Here is a 13633-nt window from a genome sequence, read left to right on the forward strand (position 1 = left end):
ACAAGCCTTCTCTATATGTTTAAAAATATTCCTTTTCAAAAACGACAATTTATAAAAGAAGTGTCTGCTGGTAGCTTTCTTCCAGCTCATGTTTACCACAGATTCTACTGAGCTTTTCCTAATTTAAAGTGTCCCTTTTAGAGTGTCCTGCTGCCTCCACATGGAATGTTTCCTCCCTCATCTCCTCCTAAATTTAATGAAAAAACCCTAAATCAGCAGCTGACAATTTTAAGCAAAAATATAAAGCGCAATATAACATTATCCGCATTGCCTTTTATTGAACTAGGTTGAACACTCTAGGAGCTTTGTGGAAATTTCACTCCTGTTGAAAAGGCACAGTATTTTTGTGCTCTGAGACATCCAGCAACAATGTTTTTTCCCCAGCCTGAAAGTTAGGGACTGCTGTTAGGAAACAGCAAACAAACAGTCTGCCCAGAAAATTCACAGGTACCTGATTATCCACTTACATTAGAACCCACCAGATGTTACTGATTCTTCTGCCAAAGACACCCTGCAAATCCATAACAAGAGTTTGCTTCTATAGCAAGAAGAAAAGAGGCAAAGTTACTCTTACATATACCTAGGGATGATGTAAATGATACAAGCTGTTCATTATTAAAATCCTAACAAAGCTGTGGTGTTTTCTGTTCCATGGCACCACATGAATGGTAAAGTTATTTTTCACATAGGAGAGGTTTAGTTCTACATGAAGAAAACTAACTTTGGTCCACTTGTCCAGCTTCCTAAGGACAGCATATTGGAAAGGTGACCATAGACCGTTGGTTCAAAAACCAATGTAAAAGCTAGCAAAAATAATTGGGTACTTAATTCCTAAAGCTGCACAGTGTGGTCATTTGTCCTAGTTATCCACCTTTTCATTCTGTGTGTCCACTAATTGTTGAGTTTTTAAGTCTTCAGCTTGTTCATGATCTTCCATATCTGCATCATCTACTTGACTGGTTTCATTTTCTTCTGCTTCTCCTTGATCAACACTTTCATATTCTACTTGTTCAAGGTCTGTTCCATCTATAAGTTCTGCCTGTACTTCTTCCACCTGTATCCGACTTACACGCCCAACGTGTAATTGCTCCACATGCACTTCAGCACCTTGTTCAGTCTGAATGTGTTCAACTTCTAAATAACTAATTTGCACCTGTTCTTGCAGTTCCTCCATCTCTGTGCCTTTCACTTGATTTTCCTGTATGAGATCCTGGTGCATCTGTTCCACAGTTACCTGTGCAGGATCCACTTGTACCTGAATTACTGGTAGGACATGGACTTGCTCCACTTGTTCTATTATAGTCATTGATGTTACTGGTTCAGCTTCCATAGCTTCCACTGGAAGAATCTCTTCTGTCACTATTTGTTCTGAAATATTGTGCATGTCTTTGAGATGCCTTCTTAGCTCACTGCCTTGCATAAACCACAAATCACATAAGGTACAGTGGTTGGGTTTGACACCTGTATGTATTACCAAATGATTTTTAAATTGATCCCAGCTGTTAAACACACTGTTACAAACCTGAAACAAAAGATACAGTGTGTTAAACAGTGCCAACAGAAATATAACAAAGTATAGTGCCTATTTCAGATCATGGCTTCACATAGCATAGCTTCTTGCTACTTGGATTAAAAAACTCCACCATGTATGTTAGAGGTAAAAGCAGAGAAATCAGCTTCAAATGAACAGAAGACCTGGTATTTATTTATTTTTAAGATACAGTGTGCTGTTTTGAGTTGTGCATACAGAGGATACCTACAAAATTAATCAGCCAGTACAGCACGTAAAAGCTTTCCTATTTTAACTTTATGTGAAATTCACATACAGATTCACACCCCAATAAATGTCTGATGCTAGAATTTTGAGTGGAAATCTATTTATGTAATATCATATGACCAAAGTGCAATTCAAACTGTCTTTTTACTGAAGTTCTAGATGCAGTACTAATAGCCTACTTTTATTTATCAGTTTTCATTTGTTCATGGCATTGTAAGATTTAGCTGGATAGTCTAAACTCTCACATTTTGCCATTTCAAAAAACAATATTTGAGTGATTTTAGCAGATAAAAATCTCTTAAAACTTCATCTTTTTAAGTTTCTTCCAGCTAAAAGTACTGCTTTGACTGCAGACATACTATTTTCATAAAACACATGAGCACACTTCCCTTCAGCTGGCAGTGAGGTAAGTAGCTTGAAAACAATACACAAAGACTTCAGAAATGAATGAGGTGCCAGGGTAGAAGAGAGAAGAGTGGGGTAGAATCAGGCTTGGAGTAAAGAAACGGGGTCAGGAGTTTCTGTCCATACAAGTGCTCTTGGCTTCAGAAAGAAGCAAAGAACATGCATTTCACTGTTGGAACCCCTTCACTGTTGGCAAATAATTTGGAAACAGAATGTTCCATCTCCTCAATGTACAGATACAGCACAAAAGAATGATGGAGTATCTGACAGGGATTAACTCAAGGAATGGGTCTGTGTAATGGAGCTGAATATCTCCATTTTGCTGTTGAAATCTTAAAATCACATTTGTGATGCTAGCAACATGCTTTTTGTATATGTGTGTCCCCATGACTCATGCTTTAGAAAGAAGTTGCACACACAGACTTCTTAAAATACTACCCTTATAGATAAGTACTCAAAATTAATTAGTCATACATAAAGGTAATTATTATCAGTAATGCCCAAGCACATAATTACTGTTCTTGCCATGTGGTGCCTAATTCAGTTCTCACGGCATTCACTGAAGAGCATCCAAAGTGCTCATCAAGCAAGTGCAATTTTGTTTTTTCCTTCTTGTTCAGTGAGCCAAGATTTTATTTATTGAACACCATTCAAATTCAGTTTTAAACAGAAAAATAAATCAAGAATTTATTCAAGAATTCTTGTAGTTGCTGAGGGCTGAAATAGCACTAACCCACATTCACAGTTATCTGTAAGAGAAAGCTACAAGGTGAAGTAATTAAACCAAAGGCTCACCAAGACAAAATAGTATCTTCAGTGAAGCTACTAGGTAAAATTTTGCATTATATACTAGTTCTCATGTTCAAAACAAACTTATCTTTTAAGACAAAGGCATGCTCCCAAGAATTAACTTTAGTCAAGTATAACAACTAAGCAATGCCACAGCATCAGTGAAACTTGGATTAAATGAGGAATTTATTCACCTCCTGCAGTATTTGCTGCTTTCTTTGAATAAGGTCACTCTTTTTTTCAAAATAAAGCCAATATCCAACAGTTTTCTTTACTATATGACCCAATTTAACCTCAAACCACAGCAATTCTGTGAGCTGAATAAGGTGAGAGCCTTATTTGAGACTGTCACAGCAGTGGGGCAGCAAAATGGCAAATAAAAATGCTACAACCAACCTCAGCTCTCATATTTTCTAGCTTTTCAGAATCAACTTTTAAAAGCTAAGTAATAGTCTTCTGAACAGCTTTTCACATGTCAGTTGCATAGTAACCAAGTACCCTAGCTATCCATCTACAGCATTTATATTTGCTTAAAAGACATTACGGATTGTCATCATAAGTTGAAATGACTTTATAGCCAGTCAGTATATTGGTATTAAACAGAAAAAAAATTAGGAAATTGTCACCATTGAGTCAGAGATGACACACAGTTCAATCAAAAGGCAAAGTAGCAAATGCCTTGTTTATTTCATCCTCTCTTCTTTTATAGCTTAGTTCGCTACGGGTGGACCTGATTGGTCATTTAATCAATACATTTCACCTGTTTGGCTAATTAACACGACACCCCATTTGTAAACAATCTTATGAGAAAAACACCACCTGCAGGTTGTTTTAATATTTTGCTATCAATGTTTATCTCCAGCTCCCTAAAGCTTCTCAGGCTGATTCTAGGAAAACTTAGCTATAGCTTTCTCTCTCTCTGACTACAGAGCTACCATCACAGGAAATAAAATAGTACTTTGTATTTCGGACTTTAGTGAAGCATGCTCACAAGCAGGAAAAGCCTAGGTCTGTACATCAAGAAGCAGAAAGATTAGTAAGATGCAGATGAACACTTACCTACTCACAAGAATGTAACTGATTAACTATTATGAAGCTCCATATCAGTAATTTCATATTTTAAATGGAACTACTTAGATATAAGAATTTACCTTCATGTCATGGTTGAATGCAGCCTTTATAATTTATTTCGCTAAAAATAGTTCTTGGATACAAAAGTCCATTCTCTATGCCTTTCCTGCTCAGTACTCTCACACTCCCTCCCTCAGCACAGGAAAGTGTCTAGCCTCAAACTCTGCTACTTCTATTACCCACCTGACATTCGTAAAGCTTCTTTCTTCCCTTTTTAGCTCCAGCTCCAGACTGACAGGCTGTCAGATGACATTTGAGTGTACTATTCCTAGCAAAATGCTCATGGCAGTTTGGACATTCAAATGGTTTTTCACCTGTTAAGACAAACACGGGGATTTGTAAGTGTATAAAACCAGCCAGTTTTTGGTCAGCTCTTCCTTTTGTGTAGGTTGATAAATACGCTGTAAAGATGTGGCCAACTGGACTATTCTACAGAAGAAAAAGACATTCTATGTAAACTTTATGTAAATAAAATTGCAAAAACCTAATGTGGAGTCATAACTCTCATTTATAAAAACAAAACAAACTGGACAAAACAAAATAAAACCCACAGACATGATAAAGTAACAAAATTCCCAGTGTCATTTAAGGTATATGCAGGTTTTTATGAAAGTTAGGCTATTATTCTGATGAAATATCTTAAAGAAATAGGAGCTATTTCTCTCTTTTCACCTGATAATAACAGTTAAAGACTCAACATTGGTATATACAAAGTGACACATTAAATAAGGAGGTATTTAAATAATACAAAGTTTTATTTTCAAGAACAATGACAACTTATGCTTGAGAGCTGAAACTAAGCTCCAGAAAAAGAAGTTGGCACAGAATGACCATGAAGTAAAAATGCATTGGTATTAAAACAAACCAAGCCCAGAAATTTTAATTCAAAGTAGTATACTGTTATTACCATTTCAAATAGTAACAAAGAGCAGCTGCTGTCTCTGTTTACTAATTTCATCATGCAGAAATACAATGAAATTCAAGGAAATTAAAGTACAAAAAATTAGTATCAGTGTGTTTCTTCTAAGTCTGATAATTAATCTGTGGAGGTACTGATACCAACATCACTAATGAAACAAACTATTTAATGAACTCCAAAAGATGCTGAGACATTTCACTGAGTAACATAAGAATCTATTCTAGCTCAATTCAGTTTAAAAGCCTTCATTTTCAGGGATATAGTAATTATTGACAACTGAGACGGAAAGCAAATAAACCTGTATTTTGAGAAATAAAGATATTCAGCACCATCTAACTTTTCAAAGGAAATCCATAAGTAGCCTATAATTCTCACTTATACACTCAAAGACCATAGAAAAACATTAAATGCAGGGAACATTCCCCTTAATGCTTAAAAGAGGCTACACTTTTGGAAACTTTCATACAGGTAATGCAGAGTATGCTGAACTACCATCTGTCTCGCAGATCAAAAATCACAGACATTGCACGAGCAACCAAATACATTGGTGAGCCTAAAGAATGACCCATGAGGTGATCTCCAGGAGTAAAAAACAGGACAAGGAAGGCAAGAGACTGGCATGGCTGAGTGGGGAACTGCTGGTCAAACTAAAGGGAAAGAAGGAAAAGCACAGGTAGTGGGAACAAGGACAGCTATCCTGAGAAAAGTATAGAGATGGAGTTTGGTTGTGGTAGAGATGAGATGAGGAAGGCCAAGGTGAAACTTGAACTGAATCTGGCAAGGGACACAAAGAATAACAGGAAGGGCTTCTACAGGCCTGTCAGCCAGAAAAGGAAGGTCAAATAAAGTATTACCCCCTGATAAACAGGGCTGGAAAACTGGTAACAATAGACAAAGAGAAGGTTGAGGTACTCAACTATTTTGACTCAATCTTCAATGCCAACCTCTCTTCCCACACCTGTCGAATGGATGGACAGCAGGATGGGGACTGGGGGAGCAAAGTCCTTCCCACTCTAAGATCAGGCTCATGACCACCTGAGGAACCTGAATGCACATAAGTCCACGGGACCTGATAAAATGCATCCCAGAGTCCTGAGAGAATTGGCTGATGTAGTTGCCAAGCAACTCTCCATGATATTTGAAAAGCCATGGCAGTCAGGTGAAGTCTCAGGTGACTGGAAAAAGAGAAACATTGTGCCCATCTTTAAAAAGGGTAGAATTCACAGAATTCACCAAATGACTAGGTTGGAAAAGACCTTCAAGATCATTGAGTCCAACCCATGCCCTAACACCTCAACTAAACAATGGAACCAAGTGCCACATCCACTCTTTTTTAAAACACATTCAGGGATAGTGACTCCACCACCTCTCTGGGCAGACCATTCCAGAACTTTATCACCCTTTCTGTAAAAAAATTTTTCCTAATATCCAACCTATATTTCCCTTGACGCAACTTGAGATTGTGTCCTCTGGTTCTGTCAGTTGCTGCCTGGTGAAAGAGACCAACCCCCGCCTGACTACAACCACCTTTCAGGAAGTTGTAGAGAGTGATAAGGTCACCTCTGAGTCTCCTTTTATCCAGGCTAAACGACCCCAGCTCCCTCAGTCGTTCCTCACAGGGCTTGTGTTCCAAGCCCCTCACCAACCTCGTTGCCCTCCTCTGGATGTGCTCAAGCATCTCAACATCCTTCCTAAACTGAGTGGCCCAGAACTGGACACAGTACTCAAGGTATGACCTCACCAGTGCCAAATATAGGGGAAGGATGACCTCCCTGGTCCTGTTGGCCACACTATTCCTGATACAGGCCAGGATGCCATTGGCCTTCTTGGCAGCCAGGACACACTGCTGGCTCTTGTTCAGCCAGCTGTCGACCAGTGCCCCCAGGTCCTTTTCCGCCTGAGCACTGTCCAGCCACACTGTCCCCAGCCTATAGTGTTGCAGGGGGTTATTGTGGCCAAAATGCAGGACTCAGCACTTGGATTTATTAAACTTCATCCTGTTAGACTCTGCCCATCCATTCAACCGTTTCAAGTCTCTCTGCAGAGCCCTCCTACCCTCCAACAGATTGAGACATGATCCCAGCTTAGTGTCACTCACAAACTTGCTAATGAAAGACTCAATCCCTTCATCCATGTAATCAATGAAGATATTAAACAGAACTGGTCCCAGCACAGACTCCTGAAGGACACCACTGGTGACTGGCTGCCAGCTGGATGCAGCACCGTTCACCAGCACTCTCTGGGCCTGGCCACCCAGCCAGTTCCTAACCCATCAAAGTGTGCTCCTGTCCAAGCCGTAGGCTGCCAGCTTCTCCAGGAGTATGCTGTTGGAGACAGTATCAAAGGCCTTGCTGAAGTCCAGGTACACAAAATCAACAGCCTTTCCTGCATCCACCAGGCGGGTCACTTGTTCATAAAAGGAGATCAGGTTGGTCTAATATGACCTACCTCTCCTAAACCCATGCTGGCTGGGTCTGATACCCTGGCCATCCTGTAAGTTCTGTGTGATGACACAATATAAACCATTCCATAGCCTTACCTGGCATAGAGGTCAGGCTAACTGGCCTATAATTGCCAGGATCCTCGTTCCCACCCTTTTTATGAATGGGCGTCACATTGGCCAGCTTCCAGTCATCTGGAACCTCACCAGTGAGCCAGAACTGCTGGTAAATGATGGAGAGTGGCTTCACAAGCTCATCTGCCAGCTCCCTCATCACCCTGGGATGGATCCCATCTGGCCCCAAGGATTTATGAATGTCCAAGCAGCTCAGCAGTTCTCTGGCTGCCTCCTCTTGGATAATGGGGGGACCATTCTGTTCCCTGATATCATCGAACAACCCAAGAGGACAGTTATCCTGTAAAGGCAAGTCTTCTCACTAAAAACTGAGTTAAAGAAGGCGTTAAGCACCTCTGCCTTCTCCTCATCTGCAGTTACAAAGTTCCCTTCTGTATCTAATAAAGAACAAAGGTAAGTATTTCTCTTCCTTTTACCATTAATATATTTATAAAAACATTTTTTTATTATCCTTTACAAAAGTCAACATTTTAAGTTGAAACTGAGGTTTAGCCTCCCTAATTTTTTTTACATACTCTAGCAACCCTCTGAAATACTACCTGAGAGACCTGACCCTCCTTCCAAAGATAATAGGGTTTTTTATTCCTGAGTTCCTCCAAAATCTCCTTGCCTACCCAGGCTGGACATTTGCCTTGTCGACTCATCTTTTGGCACACAGGGACAGTCTGTTCCTGTACCCTCAAGAGCTCCATTTTGAAGCATGCCCACCCTTCCTGAACTCCTTTGTTTTTAAGGACTACTTCCCAAGGAACTCTCTGAATAAGTCTCCTGAACAGGCCAAAGTCTGTCCTCCAAAAGTCCAATGTAAAAGTCTTATTAATGTTCCTCTTGACTTCATCAAATATTGAGAATTTTATAATTTCATGGTCACTATGCCCCTAGCAGCCTCAACCATCACATTTCCCACCAACCCATCTCTATTTGCAAATAGCAGATCTAACATAGTCCCACCCCTGGTGGGCTCACCCACCAGCTGCAACAAAAAGTTGTCCTCCGCAAACTCCAAAAATTTCCTGGACTGCCTTTTTTCAGCTATATTGAGTTCCCAGCAAATGTCCGGCAGGTTGAAATTGCCAACAAGAACAAGGGCTGATGATCCAGAAACATTCTCTAGCTGCTTATAGAATGAATTGTCCACCACGTCTTCCTGGTTGGGTGGATGATAACAGACTCCCAGTAGGATGTCAGCCTTATTGGCCTTCCCCCTAATTCTTAGCCATAGGCATTCAACTTCATCATTATTAGTTTCAATACCTATGGCATCCACAGCCTCCCTAATATAAAGGGCCACCCCTCCACCTCTTCTCCCTTTCCTATCTCTTCTGAAGAGCTTGTAGCCATCCAGTGCATCACTCCAGCCATGCAAGTCACACCACCACGTTTCCATGATGGCAATTACATCATAGCTCTGCTGTTGCACCATGGCCTCCAGCTCTTCTTGTTTGTTACCCATGCTGTGTGCATTAGTATACATACACCTCAGCTGGGCTGCTGATTTCACTATCTCAGGCTTACCACCCTTGGGCCTGCTTCCAGACAGTCCAACAGCATCCCCTTCCTCCTTCAAACCTATTTTAAAGCCCTCTACACAAGTTCTGCCAGTTCACAAGCTAAAAACCTTCTACCCTTAACAGAGAGATGGAGCCTATCTGGAAAGGACCCTGGGAATCACCGCTCTGTCAGCTTTACCTCTGTGCCTGGGAAAATCATGGAACAGATCCTCCAGGAAAGTTCTGCAAAGGCACATGGAGGGCAGGGAGGTGATCAGGACAACCAGCATGGCTTCATCAAGGGCAAGTTCTGCCTGAACAACCCAGTGGCCTCCTCTGATGGAGTGACTCCATCAGTGGACAAGGGAAAGGCTAGAGATGTCCTTTCTGTGGACTTCTGTAAAGCCTTTGAAATGGAGCCCCCACAACATCTTTCTCTGTAAATTGGAGAGAGAGATTCAATGGGTGGACTGGACTCTTAGATGGGTAACAAAGTGGTTGGATGGTTGTGGTTTGACACTGGCCAAACACCAGGTACCCACGAAAGTCATTCACTTACCTTTTCTTGCTACAGTTGGGCAGAGGAGAGGGAAAAAAATTAACGAAGGGTTCATGAGTTGAGATAAGGACTGGGAGAAAAACACTCTAAGGGCAACACAGGTTCAAATTTAAAGGTATAAAGTAAATTTATTATTAACAGTCAGAGGAGGATAATGAGATGTAAAATAAGCCTTTAAAACACTTTTTCCCCCTAGTCCTTCTCTCTTTTCCACCAATAGTGCAGGGAGACAGGGCATGGGGGTCTTGGTCAGTTTGTCATTTGAGATCTTTTTTTTGTTCACTCAGGGAGACGAGTCTTTTCTCTGCTATGCCATGGGGTCCCTCCTGTGGGCAAACTGTCTTCCCAAAACTGTTGTGGTGTGGGTCACTTGTCCATGGGGTGCAGTCTTTTAAGGCTAGGTTGCTCTAGTTTGGAAGCAAGGGTCTTTTTACTCTATCTCTGGAAGCAGGGGCCCTCTCTCTTTATTCAGGTTTCTTACTAGATAACAGCTTTCTCTGGTATCCACCCACTCCAGCGTGAGCACTTTTCTCATGAGCTGCGAGTGGATTCTGCATCTCCCATGGATGACATGCATTACAGGGAGACAGTTTGTTTCACCACAGTCCTCACTATGGCTTGTAGAGGAATTTCGGCTCCGATGCTTGGAGCACTTCCTCCCTCTCTTTCTTTTCCACTAACCTTGGTGCTGCCATGTTTCTTCCTCATATGTCCTCACTTCCTCCTCTTCTCTGACTAGAAGAAAAATTGCTGCTTGTGGGTACCATTACCAACAAGTTTCACTAATTCAAAGATTCCTGCAGGATCCTGCAGTGCCAAGAAGTTGATTTCGTCCACGTTCCGCATCAGGGAGTCGTCCACCATGTTTTTGCCGTCGGCCACGTGACCCCGCTGACACCACATGGGCAGTGGCAGCCGCTGCAGCGCTGGCACTATTTAATGCCTTTCTTCAGGTGGGGCACCAGGAAGGAGAAGCTACCGCCCCTGTCGTTTTGCCCGCGGGAAATTGAAAGATGAATTGGAAAGGAAGGAGCCATTTGCAGCTTTTGGAAATGGCTTTTCTCAAGTGTGAGGGCAAGATATCCATGTAAGGAAGAACTTGTGAAATCCCCAGGGAAGTGGACCACTACAGATGAAGATAGCCAGTACTTGAGAGAACTAGCAGTGCTGGAAATCATCTATAGTGATCTAAAGAATGACAGTGTTTCTAAAGATCCAGAGGATGTCCCTTGAACACTGGCCATGTGAAGGAAGGTGGTTCAAGGTGCCCCTGCATCATATTCCAGCAGATTGGTATCACTGTATTATCCGCAAATGGATACACCAACTGTAGAGGTGGCGTCCTCCTGGCTCCGAAATGTAGAAGAAACTCTGGCTACTCCCTCATCCCGATGAGCCAGTACCCCAACTTTTAGGGGCAGCCCGAGAGATTGCACCTCTCCAACCCCGGTCAGAACGAAGGGAAGCCCCAAGAACAGGCCACATAATGAACTATGGTTCTTTCTGCGTGACCAGGGGGAGGACATGAGGAAGTGGGATGGTGAACCCACCTTTAAGCTGAAAGCCCGTGTCCATGAACTGAGAGGGAAAAGACCTGTTAAGAAGGGGCCACCCAAGAAGACAGTCAGTGTAGTTGACACAGAGAGACCAGAAGACAATCAGCCATCTCCCAGATATAAGAGAACTAAAACCATTTCCTACAGCCCTGATGAGGGCACTTCTGATCTAGCATTGTAAAGGTCAGATAGTGAATACTCTGACCAGGAACAGGAATAGAGGTTCCCTGCCTTCGGCCAGGAGGCAGAAAGAGATGACTGGGTATACTGGACTTTGAGGATTTGATGGCCTGGCACATCCGATCCACAGAAGTATAAAGCTTTAGTAGATACTGGTGCACGGATGCCATCAAGGCACAAGAGTGCAGAACCTATCTGGATCTCTGGAATGACAGGGGGATGCCAAGAGTTGTCTGTAATAGAGGCTGAGGTGAGCTTAACAGGGGACAGATGGCAAAAGCATCCCATTGTGACTGGCCCAGAGGCCCCTTGTATCCTTGGCATCGATTACCTCAGGAGAGGGTACTTCAAGGATCCAAAAGGCTATTGATGGGCTTTTGGTATAGCTACAGTGAATACAGAGAAGATGAAACAGTTATCTACCCTGTCTGCCCTCTCAGAAGATCCCTTCACTGTAGGATTGCTGCAGGTGGAAGACCAACAAGTACCAATTGCTACCAGGACAGTGCATCAGTGGCAATATCGCACAAACTGAGACTCTATAACTCCTATCCATGAACTAATTTGTCGACTGGAGAGCCAAGGAGTAATCAGCAGAACCTGCTCACCCTTCAACAGCCCCATATGGCCTGTGCGGAAGTCAAATGGGGAATGGAGGCTGACAGTAGACTATTGGGGTCTGAACAAAGTCACGCCACCTATAAGTGCTGTTGTACCAGACATGTTGAACTCCAATATGAGGTGGAGTCAAAACCAGCCAAATGGTATGCCACAACTGACATTGCTAATGCATTTTTCTCAGTCCCTCTGATGTCAGAGTGCAGACCACAATTTGCTTTTACCTGGAGGGGTGTCCAATACACCTGGAACTGACTGTCCCAGGGGTAGAAACACAGTCCCATCATCTGCCATGGCCTGATTCAGATTGCCCTGGAACAGGGTGGAGCTCGAGAGCACCTACAATATATTGATGATATCATTGTGTGGGGTGATATAGAAGTTTTTGAGAAAGGAAATAAAATGATCCAAATTCTTTTTAAAGCTGGTCTTGCCATAAAACGAAGTAAGGCAAAGGAACCTGCACAGGAGATGCAGTCCTTGGGAACAAAATGGCAGGATGGATGCTGCCATGTGCCTACAGAGGTGGTTGACAAAATTGCAACTATGTCTCCACCAGCTAATAACAAGGAAACACAAGCTTTCCTGGGCTTTGTGGGGTTCTGGAGAATGCACATTTCAGGTTATAGTCAGCTTGTGGGCCCCCTCTATCAAGTGACCCAGAAGAAGAACCACTTCGAGTGGGGCCTTGACCAACAACAGGCTTTTGAGCAGATCAGACAGGAAATAGCTTGTGCAGTAGCTCTTGGGCCTGTTCGGACAGAACCAGATGAGCAAAATATACTCTCCACTGCAGCTGGGGAGCAGGGCCTCACCTGAAGCCTCTGGCAAAGAACCGCAGGAGAAACCTGAAGTCGACCACTAGGGTTTTGGAGCTGGAATTATCAAGGATCAGAAGCCCACTATACTCCAACTGAAAAAGAGATAATAGCAGCTTACGAGGGGGTTCAAGCCGCCTCAGAAGTTGTTTGGACAGAAGTGTGTCTCCTCTTGGCATCACAATTGCCCATGCTACACTGGATGTTCAAAGGAAACATTCCCTCAAGACATCACGCAACCAGCGTTACATGGAGTAAGTGGGTAGCATTAATTACACAATGAGCCCGAATGGGAAAACCCAATTTCCCAGGAATCCTAGAAGAGATTTTGGATTGGCCAGAAGCCAGACATTTTGGAGCATTGCCTGAGAAGGTGACTTGTGCCCAAGAAGCACCACCATATAATGAGTTACCAGAAAGCAAAAGAAGCTATGCTTTATTTACTGATGGATCCTGCCGAGTGATAGAAAACCATCAGAAGTGGAAAACCGCTGTGTGGAGTTGTACACAACAAGTCATTTAGGCTGCTGAAGGGGAAGGTAAATCAAGACCATTTGCAGAGGTGAAAGCCATTCAACTAGCCCGAGAGATTGCTGAGAGAGAAAAGTGGGCCATACTTTATACAGACTCCTGGATGGTGGTTAATGCCCTATGGAGATGGCTGCAGCAGTGGAAGAAAAGCAATTGGCAATGCAGGGGTAAACCCATCTGAGCTGCTGCATTATGGCAGGACATTGCTGCACAAAAACATAACTCTGAAAGTACATCATGTAGATGCTCAGAAGTTGTGCCACTGAGGAGCATCAAAACAACAAA

The 13633-nt window shown here is 42.6% G+C and overlaps 1 protein-coding gene across 2 annotated transcripts in view; it reads right to left on the reverse strand.

The window, feature by feature from the left end:
- Positions 1-859: 859 nt before the first annotated feature.
- The window catches only part of LOC128946026 (zinc finger protein 131-like), a 29046-nt gene continuing 16272 nt past the window's right edge, over positions 860-13633 (reverse strand). For both annotated transcript variants that reach the window (XM_054289969.1, XM_054289968.1), the window contains 2 exons: positions 4286-4416; positions 860-1522 (listed from right to left, as the gene is read on the reverse strand). In XM_054289969.1, the coding sequence (XP_054145944.1) occupies positions 860-1522; positions 4286-4416 (794 nt within the window). The remainder of the gene's footprint in view (positions 1523-4285; positions 4417-13633) is intronic.

The sequence above is a fragment of the Melozone crissalis genome, unplaced genomic scaffold (assembly GCF_028551555.1).
Source record: "Melozone crissalis strain CALT ecotype California unplaced genomic scaffold, PUWL_Pcris_2 ptg000069l_1, whole genome shotgun sequence".
NCBI classification, from domain to species: domain Eukaryota; kingdom Metazoa; phylum Chordata; class Aves; order Passeriformes; family Passerellidae; genus Melozone; species Melozone crissalis.